The sequence below is a fragment of the Fusarium falciforme genome, chromosome 4, assembly GCF_026873545.1.
Source record: "Fusarium falciforme chromosome 4, complete sequence".
In the NCBI taxonomy this organism is placed as follows: domain Eukaryota; kingdom Fungi; phylum Ascomycota; class Sordariomycetes; order Hypocreales; family Nectriaceae; genus Fusarium; species Fusarium falciforme.
Genome location: NC_070547.1, coordinates 1,105,075 through 1,120,971, shown reverse-complemented (window position 1 = coordinate 1,120,971; position 15,897 = coordinate 1,105,075). Strand labels below are relative to the sequence as shown.

At 50.2% G+C, this 15,897-nt stretch overlaps 6 protein-coding genes across 6 annotated transcripts; 2 read left to right on the top strand and 4 right to left on the bottom strand.

Moving 5' to 3' along the window:
• Positions 1–46: 46 nt before the first annotated feature.
• NCS54_00509800 (Histone H2B) lies at positions 47–706 on the bottom strand (the record flags this gene model as incomplete). The annotated part of the gene is made up of 3 exons (XM_053150614.1): positions 430–706; positions 283–354; positions 47–225 (listed from the first exon to the last, which is right to left on the bottom strand). The coding sequence occupies exons 1-3, from the start codon at positions 590–592 to the stop codon at positions 47–49; spliced, it is 414 nt and encodes a 137-aa protein (XP_053006589.1). The 5' UTR covers positions 593–706.
• Positions 707–2,592: 1,886 nt separating this feature from the next.
• NCS54_00509700 (Histone H2A) lies at positions 2,593–3,163 on the top strand (the record flags this gene model as incomplete). Its single annotated transcript, XM_053150613.1, has 3 exons — positions 2,593–2,648; positions 2,765–3,057; positions 3,108–3,163. The coding sequence occupies 3 exons, from the start codon at positions 2,593–2,595 to the stop codon at positions 3,161–3,163; spliced, it is 405 nt and encodes a 134-aa protein (XP_053006588.1).
• A 616-nt stretch (positions 3,164–3,779) lies between these two features.
• On the bottom strand, positions 3,780–4,470 carry NCS54_00509600 (NADH dehydrogenase [ubiquinone] 1 beta subcomplex subunit 9; the record flags this gene model as incomplete). Its single annotated transcript, XM_053150612.1, has 5 exons — positions 4,319–4,470; positions 4,100–4,232; positions 3,967–4,045; positions 3,867–3,908; positions 3,780–3,808 (listed from the first exon to the last, which is right to left on the bottom strand). Exons 1-5 carry the CDS (start codon positions 4,339–4,341, stop codon positions 3,780–3,782), a joined length of 306 nt encoding a protein of 101 aa, XP_053006587.1. The 5' UTR covers positions 4,342–4,470.
• Positions 4,471–6,632: 2,162 nt separating this feature from the next.
• NCS54_00509500 (Transketolase) lies at positions 6,633–8,950 on the bottom strand (the record flags this gene model as incomplete). Its single annotated transcript, XM_053150611.1, has 7 exons — positions 6,633–6,890; positions 7,226–7,815; positions 7,859–8,391; positions 8,458–8,541; positions 8,596–8,691; positions 8,757–8,803; positions 8,897–8,950. 7 exons carry the CDS (start codon positions 8,948–8,950, stop codon positions 6,633–6,635), a joined length of 1,662 nt encoding a protein of 553 aa, XP_053006586.1.
• A 3,742-nt stretch (positions 8,951–12,692) lies between these two features.
• Positions 12,693–13,619, top strand: NCS54_00509400 (PRK domain-containing protein; the record flags this gene model as incomplete). The annotated part of the gene is made up of 3 exons (XM_053150610.1): positions 12,693–12,762; positions 12,861–13,334; positions 13,573–13,619. 3 exons carry the CDS (start codon positions 12,693–12,695, stop codon positions 13,617–13,619), a joined length of 591 nt encoding a protein of 196 aa, XP_053006585.1.
• A 619-nt stretch (positions 13,620–14,238) lies between these two features.
• On the bottom strand, positions 14,239–15,536 carry NCS54_00509300 (Hypothetical protein; the record flags this gene model as incomplete). The annotated part of the gene is made up of 3 exons (XM_053150609.1): positions 14,239–14,518; positions 14,569–14,966; positions 15,018–15,536. 3 exons carry the CDS (start codon positions 15,534–15,536, stop codon positions 14,239–14,241), a joined length of 1,197 nt encoding a protein of 398 aa, XP_053006584.1.
• Between the last annotated feature and the right edge of the window lie 361 nt (positions 15,537–15,897).

Below are 15,897 nucleotides of genomic sequence, written 5' to 3'. Positions count from 1 at the left end.
CGCGTGAAAAACCAATTGACCAAAACAAACAAGCAAGTCAAGCCACTTATTTCGTCGAGGAGGAGTACTTGGTGACGGCCTTGGTACCCTCAGAGACAGCGTGCTTGGCAAGCTCACCGGGGAGGATCAGGCGGACAGAGGTCTGGATCTCTCGGGAAGAGATGGTGGACTTCTTGTTGTAGGCAGCCAGCTTGGAAGCCTCAGAAGCAACGCGCTCAAAAATATCTGAGTTGAAGTTAGGACAATGGGCTTGCAGACGCGACAGGATGGACCAAAACATACCGTTGACGAACGAGTTGAGGATAGACATGGCACGGTTGGAGATACCAGTGTCAGGGTGGACCTGCTTGAGGACTGAAGATGCAGGTTAGTTGACGCGTTTGGAAAAGACGTAACGCGCGAAAAGGCGCGAATGGGATTGGAACTCACCCTTGTAGATGTAAGAAGAGTAAGTCTCCTTGCGGGTCTTGGAGCGCTTCTTCTTGTCACCAGAAGCAGCGGTCTTCTTGCCGGCATCCTTCTTCTCGGGAGCCTTGGAGGCAGTGGCGGGGGCCTTGGAGGCGGGCTTCTTGTCGGCGGCCTTGGGAGGCATTTTGAAAGATGTGAGATCGGAGAAAAAAAGACTGAAGAGTCGATGAGTGTGGTTGAGTTGGATGTGCGAGAACGCGAGCGTGTGTTGCGGGCGAAGAGAGCTGGTGGTGATGGAAAGTGATGGCGAGACAGGAAGATCGGGGGGTGGGTAGGCTTTTTGTAGCTGGGCGCGCGTCGGTGCAAGCGGGTTACTGATTGCCTTGGGGGGCGTGCGCACGCGTGCCTGCTAGCGGGAGAGGTTGGCAGGGTGGAGGTGATCTGGGCGTTGCTGGTCGCGCCTGCGTGCCCCTCTTTTTTTTTAATCCCCTTGAACTGCTGGAAAATAAAAAATGGTCGAGTGTCCTATTTTTTGATTGGCCGGATTTGCGCGACAGCCAACATGTTGCTCTCTTTCTCTTTTCTGATGTGAGAGCGAGACGCAGTCGCCCCACTGGCTTCTCTTTTCGTCATCCTGAGGAAGCACCGCTTCTGGTCCGCCTTCCGTGATCTCGCGCGCCGCTGGCTTCTTCTGCCAAACCAGCCACGATCTCCGACTCCGTCTTCATCATCCTTCCTCGGCCTGCCGACTGGGTCAATCTTCTCCCACTCTTTTACTTCTTTCCTTCTACACATCACACATTCTTGACTTGTACTTCCGTAGCATGCTCTCTTCACTCAGAGTCATCTTGATGTTGTCTAGAATCTGTATTGAACCCGTTGTGCTGTCCCAAAAACTCGCGCAACTATCGCCATTTTTGCATCGTGAATGAGGATCGTAGGACCTTCAGGATCTAAGCTCGTACTTCCACTGGCGTCTCCCCATCCCTGCTCGAGGTCGACGCGCCCCGGGAACGCGTCCGTTTTATCTCAGATGCTCCGCGCATGTCCCGTCACGGCCGTGACAGATGACCGCTCGCCCTCCGGTGTTGACGCTCTGCTGGCCAGTCTCCGTCCCGTCTCTCGCTCTCCACATTCTCCAGAGTCTGGAGCTCCGAGTCCGAGTCTCGCAGGGCTGCCGCTTCCGTTGACTGCCGGAACTGAGAGATCTCTTGGAGATCCGATCCGGAGCATCGGGGTTCAATTGTGGACCATATGCACATAATATCTACGTCACAGTACCCTGAAATGGGGTTGTTCAGGTCAAATGAGGTCCTATATACGTCCAAGATGGGATACTGAAGCCAAAATATGACTCTACAAGGCTTGAACATGTATCAAACCTCATAGAAAAATACCCAAAATATGTAGGCATCCTACAAACACCAAATAAAATGGAAGTGAAAGAGGATCAAGACCAAACAAAGGTTCAAAGTCAGACCAAAGGTTTGACTGAACCCAGAGACCCAACTCAATCAAACCAAGTGGGCAAGCCCAAATGCCTTGGACATCTCCCACGAAAGAAATCACGCAAAACGAGTCGACCAAGCAACAAACCTGGCTCAGACAAGCGAGAAGAGATGAACCAGAAAAAAGTGCAAGACTCGGGGTGTCCAAGAGTACTGGAAAAGAATGCTGATTTCAGACGTTCAACCTCCCTCCAATGAACAAATGGCTTCGAGCAGAGATTTCAGCACGCGAGCAGAAATGAGGAGCAAAGGTGAAAAATCGTGCGAGGCGGACGTCGGGGGTGAAGGAGGATACCCAGAAAGACGCGGGTGGGTGATTTTGGGCCTGGTGGCACGGGCGCGTTGGGGGGGAGGAGGCCGGTTTTATTATTTCGCCGTGCCAGTGAGGCAGGCGTGGCAGGTGTGCCTGTTTTTTTATTTTATTCGGTACGCCCATTTTCGCCTGATCAGGTTAGCGCTAAATCGCGCGCGCTCGCCCCGTGGGTGATCTGGGATCAGAGCTCTGACGCGCGAAAAGTACTTAACCTCTACCTCCCCCGCCAACTTCGACTCTCTCATCAACTTCTAGCAATTGTCATCACCACCACGCTCTCCGACTCTTCCAATCGTCGCAAAGTCTTATCAGACTCAATCACCTCTTTTTCACCTCAACCACCCCAAACAACCACTTTTCAAAATGACTGGCGGCGGCAAGTCTGGCGGCAAGGCCTCTGGTTCCAAGAACGCGCAATCGTGAGTCTTCCCCGTTTTCCCAGATTGCCACGCCAACCTGGTCGCGTTTTGAAGCTATTCATCACGCGTCTTCAACCTTGTTCTTTGATCTCGAAGCTTACACATGTTTTCCACAGGCGTTCTTCCAAGGCTGGTCTCGCGTTCCCTGTTGGTCGTGTCCACCGTCTTCTCCGAAAGGGCAACTACGCTCAGCGTGTCGGTGCCGGTGCCCCCGTGTACCTCGCTGCCGTCCTTGAGTACCTCGCTGCCGAAATCCTCGAGTTGGCTGGCAACGCTGCCCGCGACAACAAGAAGACCCGTATCATCCCCCGTCATCTCCAGCTCGCCATCCGAAACGATGAGGAGTTGAACAAGCTTCTGGGTCACGTCACCATCGCCCAGGGTGGTGTTCTTCCCAACATTCACCAGAGTACGTCACATTCACTCATTTGCATTCCACTGCTGACACGTTTCTTCCAGACCTTCTGCCCAAGAAGACTGTTAAGGGTGGCAAGAACGCGAGCCAAGAGCTGTAAGCGAATCGTTGGTTTGTGTTTTCTTGCGATGGTCGGTTGTTTGGGTTGTCATGACAAAGGGGTCACGGTTCAGGGTTCACACGGTTGCTTTTTTATCACTTTATTCGCGCGTTAGGGTTGTACAATAATCCCCCACGGCATGGTCATGAATAAGAAGACTTCAAAGATCAACCCTGTTCTCCCTGTGGCATCTTGATACTAATAGCGAACTGTTCTGCATTTGTAATTTCTCATCTTAGCGACCTTGCGATTTCCAACAACTAATCGATCTCTTCGAATTATTCACAACTCCTCGTGTCTCCGGTTTGTCATAGGGAGTAAAGCACTGCACCCATGTTATTTCGCCTCCATGTTGCCGGCGAGACGGAAGTTGAGTATTGCAGATGAACTAGCATTAAACATGGCGAAAAGCGACAACGGCTCCGGCGGAAAATCGATCGATCGTAGATGTCTGTCTGTTAATTTCGGGAATGCGTCTCGATATCGCGACCACCGTGCGTAGAACTCGAGTGACCAAAACTTTCTTTGATTCGTGCTACAATTCGTTCTTCTGACCCATCCATGCCCTCTATATACAGATATCTTCTCGTGCAACCCAAGTAGTCCGGCCGTGGTTTTAATGTCTGTTGACGGGGTGGGGGGGAGCTGTCGTTTTGTCAGTATCAATCTGATTCCTCCACAGGGGTAGGGGTTAGCGACTCACGGTCGAGGATAGGCGATGGCAGGTTTCGCTCGAACTTTGAGCCTGTGAGTCGTCGTTAGCAGCTTGCGTAGAGCCGTTGTTGGCCAATGGGCAAGCATACCTCCGGGAGCAGTCGGGGGCGTATAGGGATCGGGGTGCTTCCAGCTCTCCAGTAGCTTCTCTGTCTCGCTCAATAGAGCCTGTATGCCATTGTCAGCCCGTAATCGTCCTCCGGCAGCCAATTGTCGTCTCACTCTTTGGTGTCTCGGATCAGTCACATTGCGGTTGGCCTCGAACAGTGAGCGAATATAGAGAGCCTGGCCACGCCACAAGTGTCGGTGGACGGCCCAATCCAGCGCCAGCTTCAATGAGCGGCGGTAGAGGGATCTGAAGGCCAAATAGGTCAGCATGTATAGCTCGAGGGGCTCGACAGTCGTGTGCTCGGCCGTTCGGATGGGTTTGTGGTTACTGACAGAGCAGCTCGTCGCGTCGACATGGTGGATGAGGTGCTGAGGGTACGCGAGGCCGGGCCCAGTCGAGAAAGACTCCTCGCTAGGGTGCAATTGATCGGGTTTCGCGGGGTATCTCGCCGACTGGCGCTCGCACGATGGAATCCGGTGTTGACCTGTCGTCTTGGGTGAGGTTGTGTTGCGACGAAGAATGCCGACAATGACGGCAAAGTGATTGGTGCCTTGTGGCCTCGTTCCGGGGAATTGCCGACCAGATTGAGCCTACCCTATACATCTTGTTGTTACATAGATTTGGCATTCTTGTGCTCATTTCTTATTGTAGGGCTCTCATGTTCTCAAATATGCATTTTTGCGATTGTTCGGATCAAATGGATATGATTTTGGTTGATTTTGCGCCATGGTTGTGGTGTTCTGTATTTTCTGAAGATTTCTTCAAATGTCACCTCTTCATGCTGGCACTAGGGAGACTACTTTCTGGCTCGGGGTTTGGAATATGGCATAATTCATCCCACGAGCCCCTACGACACAGATTTTTGCCTTCAAAGACTACAGATATCTACCTTATCTTAAGACGAAAGATTTCCACACCACTTCTATCAAAGTACTGACAGAGAAACGTCGTCGAGCTCGAATTGAGCCTCGGAGCTGTCAAAACCCCACGTTGGATTGACTCCCGAAAGCTCCGTCTCCTGGATTGGAATTAGTTTTTGGCTGCTTCTTAGTGGTCGAGCCTTCTGGACCCATAATTCGCACCAGCCCCGCCCATTTCATCACCAGCCACCCTTCCATGTCTGGTGCCAAGCCACACCAGCCACTGACCAGCCCATATTTGCGAGCAGACACCAGCTCTTATCGCGATCTGAATAGATTAGATTGTGATAACTTGTGATAAGCACATTGTCAAACGTGAAGAGGAGGGACAGACGGTCACCAAGGACACTTGTGACGATTGAGATGTGCCCTACTTTCCATTAAGAGTTGTCTGGGAAACGGGGGAGATTTTGGAAGTTTCGACGTTTTCGGCGTATCAGGCTGGGACCGGCGCATTGGTATTGGAACAGGCACAACCACACAGCCTACTAAGAGTCGTGTTGAGGGGTATTGTATGACACAAACACGACTGAGGAATATCGAACTGGCTGATGCCCTATGGCTTGAAGCGTATCTTCCGTGCCGCGCCTGTAAATCTAGAAGACCGAGCCGAATTTGATGCTCCCCTGGCTCAGGTTCAGACAAGTCGAAACAGGCACAGCTTACTGCAGGCAATGCGCTGTCACAACGCGTTGCGACTAGAGACGATGTTATAATGAACTGTCATTTGCACGCAATTACAATTGAGTCGACAACCTCAGTGCGGGATTTTTCACATAATAAAGTATGGCAACTGAACGCACTCCATCGTGAATGAACCGTGACTCGTGATACTCACTCATCAAGGGCAGTCCATGTAGACGCGACTCACCCGCTCAATCAACCAAATGTTGAGAAACACACTGCAGAGATCCAAAACAGAGCCCGAGAGCAGGCGAAGCCCACTGATCATCAAGAAAGAACTGCAAGGCGAGACAACCATAGTTTGGCTCATTTTGTTCAAGAGATGTCCGAAGGTGCATATATATGACTGGAAGCAACATAAATTGTTATATAACTTGTCAAAGAATCTGGTTAAATCGGTAATAGTAAGTATTCCATATAACTAAGAACATATATACTATTCTCCGAGGGGAAAGTGGACTATCCTTGAATAACATTGTTTGTAGTGTTGCGAGCAAGCGGCTTGCAACCTCAAATGCAATGCACAGGACGGCACCTATGATGCCCTCATAGGTATGTAAAACGCCCCCTCAGCGCCTGTATTTCGCCGACGACTTAAAAGTTTGGCTGTATCTGGTTGACGCTTGTTCATAGGTTCCTCCGTTTCACAACACCACTTACAACTGTGCTCGGCTTTGACTTCCAATATGGTGACCCTCTCTGCTTGGTGCCCACGCTTTTCGAACTCGTTCAACCATTGAGCCATCTATAGGACACAGGCACGGAGTCTAAATTTGCCGGCAAAGCCACCAATAATGGAGTTTCTCTTGGGCACTGGTTAGATATTATCTTCCCAACCTTGGCAAACAAGACAAGACAGGCGGCCAGTGAAAGTGTTCTATCCATAGAGGTATGACAATGAAACCAAGCGCTTTGCACTCATCACAAAAAGAAAGGAACAATTAGTAACGCCGTAGTTATCCTGTTCTACCTCAAAGACTGGTCAAATATTTCTTTCCAAAAGAAACAACTATATCTAACTCTGGGTGATAGTTTTCCAATGTTAAAAAGCGCGGTCTAGTGTTGACCCAATCGACTGAGACTTCTTCTTGAAGAACTCAATGGTTGCAATGGCGCGCTTTGCTACCCCTTCCTTGGTAAACTCAAACTTCTCAAACAGAACATCGGCAGGGGCAGAAGCGCCGAAGGTGTCAATACCAAACTGCTGATGAGTCCATCGCTGCCAACCCACCGTGCTCAGTGCCTCGACGGAGAGAGATGGCACACCAGAACCAAGAACAGATCGTTTGTAGTCCTCTGACTGCATCGAATACTTCCCAGCATGGAAGTGATACGACAAGTGCCTTCAATCCATGCTGCTCGCTCAGGTATTCCGCAGTTTCAACGCACAAGGCTACCTCGGATCCTGTTCCGGCGAGGGTGATATCAGCAGAGCTATCAGCCTCACTCACAACATAGCCACCCCGTGAAGCTTTCTCAACCGAGGAGCCCCGAGGCTGAGGAAGATTCTGTCGAAAAAGAGCCAGAATACTCGGTGTACTCATCGATTTCAACGAGACAAGATAAGTGGCACTTGTTTCGTTTCTGTCGGCAGGTCATCAGACTGAGCAGTTTTGGCATCGCACGGAAGTGCACCAATGTCTCGATGGACTGGCGTGTAGGTCCATCTTGTCCCAGCGCGATAGAATCGTGAGTAGCCATCCAGATGACCCGAAGACGCGACAAGGCAGACAGGCGGACAGCACCAGCAGTATAAGAGACAAAGTTGAGAAAGGTGCCGCCATACGGCAAGACTGTCTCGTAAGCTACAAGGCCGTTCATGATGGCGCCCATAGCATGTTCCCGTACGCCATAACGGAGATAGCGTCCTGAATAATCACCAGGAACGTCCTCCAAGCCCGGGGCTTGGAAGTCAACTGCGGATGCCCACCGCGTGAGGTTGGACGGTGTCAAATCTGACGAGCCTCCAATCAATTCGGGGACAATCGCATGTATCTTGGACAAGACAGTTTCGGAAAGCTTCCGGGTTGCCACCGCCGGATCTGAAGGAGAAAATGAAGGGAGGGCAGCCTCCCAACCTTGTGGCAAGGTACCAGTAGGCCTTCTCTGCAGGTCTGCGTGTAGTTCGGGGAATTGGTCGGCGTACTTGGCCATGAGGCGGTCCCAAGCTCGTTTGGCAGCCAAGCCTTCTGCTGCCCGGTTTTTATATGCTTTGTAAACCTCTTCTGGGACGTGGAAAACCTCATCAGCATGGAAACCCCATTTGACTTGAGCTGCTTGATATTGTCGGCCTTGAGTGGGTTTCCATGTACGCCATGAGTGCCTTCTTCGAGAGAAAGCCAATAGTGGTTCTCAACTTGATGATAGAAGGTCTTGTCGTCTCCTCCTTGCACTGTTGAATGGCAGCCTCGATCGTGGCCAGATCTGTGTTTCCGTCTTCAACCACAACCACGTGCCAACCGTATGACTCATAACGCTTAACGGCATCCTCGGTGAAGGAGAAGTTAATGTTTCCGTCAATAGTGATCCGGTTGTCATCATAGATACAGATCAGGTTACCGAGTTGCAAGTGCCCGGCGAGGGAAGAGGCCTCAGAAACAACGCCTTCTTGTAGGCAGCCGTGTCCGAGAAAGCAGTATATGAAATTGTCGACAATGCTAAAGCCGGGACGGTTGAAAACTGCTGGCGTGTGTGTTTGGGCAATAGCGAGGCCCACGGCGTTAGCAATTCCCTGCCCAAGCGGCCCAGTCGTTACTTCAACACCTGGAGTTTCGAAGTTTTCAGGGTGACCAGGAGTAATGCTACCAAGTTGCTAAAGTTGCCGCAGTTAGCGTGTGCAGTAAGATCAGTGGATCTTGAGGACTTACTCGAAAGTTTTAAGGTCGTCCATTGTGATTTCATAACCGCGGAGATGGAGCATGATGTACTGGAGAATACAGGCGTGGCCATTCCTACAGCAAAGGTTAGAAAACGAATTCCATCAGAGTCAGCTTCATGGATCTTACGAGAGTACGAAGCGATCGCGGTTTAGCCAGCCAGGATGCGCAGGACTGCCTCTCAAAAACCTAGAAAATAGCATATGGGCTACAGGAGCCATTCCCCTAGTTCGATACGTTAGCTCTAGGTTCGGGAACGACGCTTGAACGACCTCGAGGCGTAAACCTACATGGGAGCTCCAGGATGACCCGACTTGCTGTTGAAGGTTGCATCGGCCTATTGATAGTTAGGATACTTTCCATCCATGTCGTCTGAAGCCCAGCTTGTATAAGCTCTGAGCCATCAAGCACTGCAACTTGACACACTTACTGCCAAGAGGCGGATGGCCTTGATGGCCCTCTCGTCGTCGTCTTTGAACGTCATGGTGAGGATGTTGCTTTGAACTGATTCGGTTGAGAGTTCAAAACCGTCGAGGTGGATTGTCACAGAGAACAAGTATCGAGAAAGCTGGGGCAATAGAGCTAAATATTTAAATTTAAATCATTGGAGCTGCTTCTATTAGCTCACTGCATCCATCCGTAACAGGACTTGCGTTCTTTCTGAGCTATGTCATGAGTCTCATTGCATTGTGGTTTGTTTATTACGAGCTAACATTGAGAGAGCTGGAGTCGCAGAATGAAACCCCAAGACCCACAGAATTCAACTTGGCAGCAATTGGAGGCTTTGCGTATTGATGAACTACGAAGCCATGACGGTCCGAGTCATGCCCGGAGGCGATGGATGACTTACAGTAGTAGTCCACTCGGCCCGTGTCAAGGCCGACAGCAAGGAAAACGGACTTGAGAATGCCTTGGACTCCGACAGGTCAACACCACGAACCAGCCGATCCGGGCCGGCGGTAGGACAGGCGAGAGTGAAGTGGTTACAGTCGAAAGAACCATGATGTAATCAACAAGAGCATGGCTGCCAGGTGGTTGGTTCAGAAAGTTACCCATATCACTGCCCTGGTGCTAATCAATAATACGCTCCCTGCGACACGTCCGAGGTCTCAAGCCACTCTGATTTCCTCATCGTCCGAGTCTGTCCGGTCGAGTTCTTCCTTCACGAAGGCTTTTTTCTGGTCGGGGCCTGTCGCTAGTCTTGCTTTGCAAGCTTGTGGACCTTCCGATTTGACTTTGAAGCATCGTCTCCGAACCTGGCTCGTCTCTTTGCCGCTGCTTCGCGTTGGGCTACGAGGTTAAAGAAAGAATCTGGAATTGACGATGTGGACATCGTGCTCGAATCAACCAGCAGCGAGTCATCTCTTTGGACGACAATGTGCGTATTGGCAAAAGGTGGGACTCTGGTCCAAGCTGGGATGAGCAAGCCATTCGTGAACCCGCCCCTACTGGCCATGTGCGACAAGGAAAGGTCGATCAAGATGTCTTTCAGCTACGGCCAAGAGACTGGAACAGCACTGAAGCTGTTGACCTCCAGACAGACGTGTATCCGTCAAGGCTCTCATCAGAGTGCGGCTGAGGCTTGGGGGTTGACGAGGGAATCAGTATCAAGAATCTCATTCAAGGGGTTTGGGGTTAAATGACCCAAAAGACCTCTCCTCCAATTATTTTATGGATAATTCTGTTCTTTTGATGCACTTCCACATCGCTCCTCTATGGAAAGCTTAGCCGCTTGGCAGCATCTTGCAACAGATCCATGATAGTCAAAGTTGAGTAGCGGAAGTCGTAGAACTCGACCGGGAGAACACATTATGAAACTGGGCTTCGGTGTTCCGCTACCACTGTTCTTATTATTGTTTCGCACATACTTGCCAGAGGCCATTTGCTGCCACAAGTGTGAAGCGTAAAGGCAAGTGTGTGGAGGTTGGCGGAAACATTTGCATCCAAGGCTTTCCAATATGCTTGACACGATTGCAAATCAGAAGAGCTGCGCAAGGTTAAACGGAATATTGAAAGTAAACTTAGTGACGTAAAAGCGAGCTGCTACAAATATACAAAGGATCAGGTAGGGAGACTCATCCAGCAACCGAATCGCCTCAATCCTCCGCACCTTGGCGGTCAAATTCTCGCAGGCGTACACACATCGAGTCGGGGCGAATGACCACTGATTGCATTATCAGCATGGGTTCCTCTCTTAACAGCAGGATGATGATACGGAAAGAGCTACAGGTTCATATTCCCTATTTACGTCTTTCGGTAGAGGCGCCATCTGTTGCAGCAATGTGATGAGTGCTCTAATTTGCCATTTGTGTCAGCCTTTCCAATCGATTCAAGGAAACTTTTAGAAGGAGGCTATACGTGTTGAGAAGGCAGTTTGTCAGTGTGAAAAAGGGTTCCATCTCGCCTCTCGGGACGTGGTCCTGTTCGTAATTGATGAGCTGGAAAACAGTTGCAACAAATTCCTCGCGCCAGTTTGTGAGCCGTCCATCAATCCTCTGAGCTTCTGACTGCCAGTCGAGTCTCTGTTCTAATCTTGAGAGTACATAGGGCTTCTTAAGAAATTCGCGAACTACTCCAAGCTCTTCAACCGCAAGCGCGATGCAAAGGGAAAACCCAGACGAGTACTGAGGTCCGGTCGAGGCAGGCTGATCTTGTGGTACTGCCAAAGAAGACCATAATGATTCCATGCAGGGAAGTCTTGTTGACAGTCGTGGGTCCAGATGGGTATAGTGGTTGGGGAGTCGAACAGTCAATGTGCCGTCGAGCATTTCAGTCATCCAAAACGCTCGAATAACCTCCTCCTGTTCAATACTGTCTATTGGAGCAGAATGTCTAGGTAATGGCATGGTCGACAGGTAGACACCTGCGGTATCTGCAAGGGAAGCTTGCGGGCGGGGGTGCAGGAACAATCTGTCACAGCTTAGCACTTTTCACCCCAATATCAAACTCGGAAACATTTGCGTGTTTCCATATCTCTTGCAAACTGCTATCATATTCCAACATTGTGCCATATTGCCTGATGCAAAGAAGGAACTACATAGAATCAGAAGGCCTTGAATGGATTGCAATGAAGCTGTTGCCATCCCCTGAAGCAAAACCTGATCTTGAAGATGGCTGATGACATCGTGCCCCAATATCGCTCCCCCACCTTCATTCAAGGCGACTACAACCATTATGGCCTTCCATACCAGCGTATATCTTGATAAGGTATGTTCAGAAACCTCATGAAGAGAAGGCCGATGAAGGATGGGGAACCACTGATGATACTTTTGGAACCATGCCCTAACGCATACATTGGCGGCTGGATATAGTGAAAACTCTCCGGACGTCAGGCCCTCCTGCCAGTCCATGGTGGAGTGAGCTGTTAGTGTAGCAGCGTGGCCACCATCGCTGGTTGGCGCAGCTTGTTCATTCGTCTCGGTTATGGTTGCCGAGTCGTCGACCTGAATAGGGTCACTATGATTCGAATGGACCGACGGGACCGAGGGGGCAAGAAATGGATCCGTGAATGGCATAGGACTCGACTTTTCCAGATGAGTCTCGATCTTGTTCAGACGGTTCTGAACGTCCTCTGAGGGTCATATAAGTCTGATGGGCAAGAGTAGAAACAAGGGTATGGTGGTATCATGGAACCTACCTAACTGGCGCTCTAGTTGGGATACGTAACCGGCTTTGAGCCCCGGCTGATGCTGCCTCGACTTGTACTGGCACTCGAAGTCATGCTTGGCACACAGGCCACACCGAGGCCGTTGTCGATCACACGCGACCTTGCGAGAACGGCATACCAAGCAACTGCATTATTGGTTAGAGACGGTAACTCGGTCACGATTCATGGTTCGGACATGAACTCACGCAAGCCGGGGTTCCTTCTGCGGCGTTGGAGTTGAGGCCATACTCAAGTGAGACCGAGGTATAACAGCCAGATGGTGTTCTTTCTTGTCCAAGACGGTTCGCACCCCGAGGGTGTGAGGGAGTTGTCCCACAAGAGCAAGGATCCTCTCATTTGCCACTTACTCCTCACCTCCTCCGCAGTCGAATCCCGGTCCGAGTTGTTCATACTATACCTGGGGTACTTTTCCCGGACCTTCGAAATGCCGAACGACCTCTGGTTGCGACAACTCAAAAGAGCACAAGGGAGGAGGGTTTGGGCCGTGCACTGATACAGTTCTTTTTTCAACCACGGCCTCAATTGTACGTCCCCTTTATCTCGGAATCGGTCCACTATCATGACGGTAGACAAGGAGTCATTCCCTGGCAATGCTTCTACTCTTGACCGTTTGGTCGCCAAGGTTATTGGTAAGTCCCGACCACTGTTTGCCTTCCATAGACAAAACAAGCGGGAGGAAACAGCCTCTCTCTTGTGCCCTGACTAAAACTTCTTTCCTGTCACTTAGCGAAATTCCAATCATGCCCCAGCGACAAGCGCGGCTTGATCTCGATCTCGGGTGTTCCAGGATCTGGCAAGTCAACATTGGCTAGAGCTGTCGCAGATCGCGTCCAGGAGTCGATGCCGAAAGCCAGCTCAGCTATCATGGTTCCTATGGATGGCTATCATCTGTATAGATCCCAATTAGCCGCCATGCCTAATTTTGCTGAGGCAATTCATCGCCGGGGGGCCGCATTCACCTTCGACGCCGATCGATTCTATAAGCTTGTTCAAGCTCTTGCTGAGCCAATCACGTCTTCAACGCCAACCATCTACGCGCCCAGCTTCGACCACGCAGTCAAAGACCCCGTGGAGAACGACATTGCTATCCCTGTGGATGCCCGTGTAATCATATTTGAGGGGCTTTACCTCAGTCTTGATCGGGAGCCATGGAGTTCGGCAGCCGGATTGATGGATGAACTCTGGTTCTTGGACGTCGATTGTGAGATCGGTAGGGTGAGGTTGGTGAAGCGCCATGTAGCTTCAGGTAATGTGCTGGATCTTGCGGCAGCGGAGGAACGAGTAGCCACCACAGATATGCCCAACGCAGACGATGTTATAAACAACAGACTGCCGATAGACGAGTTTATTCATTCCTATGATAGAGAAAATTTAGACTTTTGTCATGTTAAACTTTCAAATGGTCTGAGTTTATGTAGTCGATAGTGACTATTGACCAGACTTCGTTTTGTATCTTCTTCCCAAGTATCGCATGCTGTCGCTGTAGATGTCGCATCCTCTGGCGAGTGATATCCTCATAGTTCCATTGTAACTAAGCCCCCAGTAACACTTGAGAGTTCTTCTATAACTCTGCTCTGGTACATAAGTGAATCAGAGGGTGCTAAATCGGTAACGAACAAAATGGCTATCGCCAAAGAGGTTCACATGACGTAAAAAAAAAAAAAAAAAAAAAGAACAGCTAAAGGTCTCTCAAGCATTCGACATAGTATCAGTTCACTAGGTTTTAATACCGTCATGGATTGATAACTGTGTCTTCTGTTGTTGTGGCTGATGGTCATTACAATGATAACAATAATCATAGTCCGTCGAAACATCATAGAGATAACAACAAAGTAAATTCCAAACAATAAACAAAGCGGTTGCATTTTACAATAACCCGACCGAACTATTTTTAAGGTTCTGCATCACATGGACTGGAGGCTGTTATACACTTGACGATGTTTCTGTTGGATAGAATAATCCTTGATCCATCGGCGACAGACTACCTATATATTTGTTCAACTATTCCTCCTAAAATTGCCAGCAATTGAGTTTCCAGAACCATATCGCAACTAAATTAGCTGCTTGTGGTGCCTCAAACTAGCAAAGGAGTCTTTTCACCCCACTTAGGCGTGGACAGCGTCTCCAACTCTCTTGTTCATTCCAATTTCGGATGGCATTTCGGTTCCTGGACTCTGCATATTGAGGTTTTCATCCTGAACAATGTTGTGGGCCTTGGCGCCATCAATGATACCAACTTTGAAGATCACAAAAGCCGCGGGAATGATGCAGGCCGCGAAGAAGGACATGTTGACAGCAACAGCTCCAGAAAGTGGGAAGGATGAGATCGAGTTGATACCATAGGAGATGGCCTGTCCTGCACTCTCGATACCGCGGATAATGGCACTGAGACGCACAAGATCTGCACCGTTCTTGTTGACAAAACCAGCCAGTACAAGTAGTCGTACATGAGGTTGAAGCCGACAAGCATCAGGATGTAGACGCAGACTCCCTGGCCAAAGCCGTCATCCGTCCAGTCGAAGACCGGCTTTGTCTTTATACCCTCGTATCTCTTTGTCATAATCATTGCGTAGATGTAGAGAGCTGCTTCGAAGGCAGAGATAACGATGAAAGCGCTCACGGTACGCGTGTTGAGAGTTGGCTTGCGCCAGTCGAGCCAAAAGCCAAGGGCGAAGTTGCAGATGATGACACAGCCGCTTGCAACAAGCGAGGACAGGGCTCGGGATCGGACGGTAAAGTAGGTGGTATTGTAGGTCGAGAAGAAGGCTTCGGAGAAGACGCTCTGGAACATCATGGGCAACAAGAGCAGAATCTCCTTGCGGCAGAGAACCTCCTACGTTGTGCGTAGTTCGCGGGATAGCTTCTGCGGAATATCGATGGTGACAGGGGTATGGTCGGCGAGCTGCACCTTGTGAGGCGGAGAAAGAAGAGACGCGACGAAAGGGCCGAGGACCTGGATCGAGATGAACACCAAGTAAGTTTCGACGCTAATGTGCCCAGCTTCACGGTGTGTGGCGTTGACACCGAGGGTCACAGCACCACCAACCATCTGACCGACAATGCGACTCGCAAGCCAGTAAGCTAGGTACTTGCACCTGCGATTCTTCTCAGGGTAGGCCAGAACAATAGGTCCTTCGGTCAACCAGAAGATGCCCGACGTGATGCCGTCAATGGCGCAGGCCGCCATGAGGAACCGAGTGTTGCCGTACTTGACGGTACAATAGACGCTCGCGGCATAGAGAGGGAAACCCATCATACCGAAAGCAAAGCCCCATCGCAGTCCGATTTTGGCGATGAGGGTATTACCAAAGATACAGACGACGAGTTGGAGACAGAAGATGACTGAGTTGGCAGCATTGACATAGTACGGATCGGCTGAGCCAGCACCGCCTAAGCCATTCATAGCAGCTCAGAGTCCTGGGGCAATGAAGGCGCAGGCTGCAGCAACAGAGACATTGAAGATGGTGGTGTGATACCAGGTTCGGCGACCAAGAAGAGGGCCGTTCGCCTCGGTATCTGAAGGTTGGCTCATGGTGGTAGAAGTGTGGTTGAGAATGGGGATGATTGATAGACAAGAGAGAAGTTGAATGTATTGGAATGGAAAGAAGTCAGATTATGGAAGGGTTCTTCGTGGTCTTTGTATCCTCAATTCAACGGCGAATAGAGGTGAAGATTCTAAGACTAGAATACTCTACCCCATCTGGGGAACCTTCGACCCTGCGGGGAACTATTTGACTCTTGTTTTCATCCTGAAAAACATCACG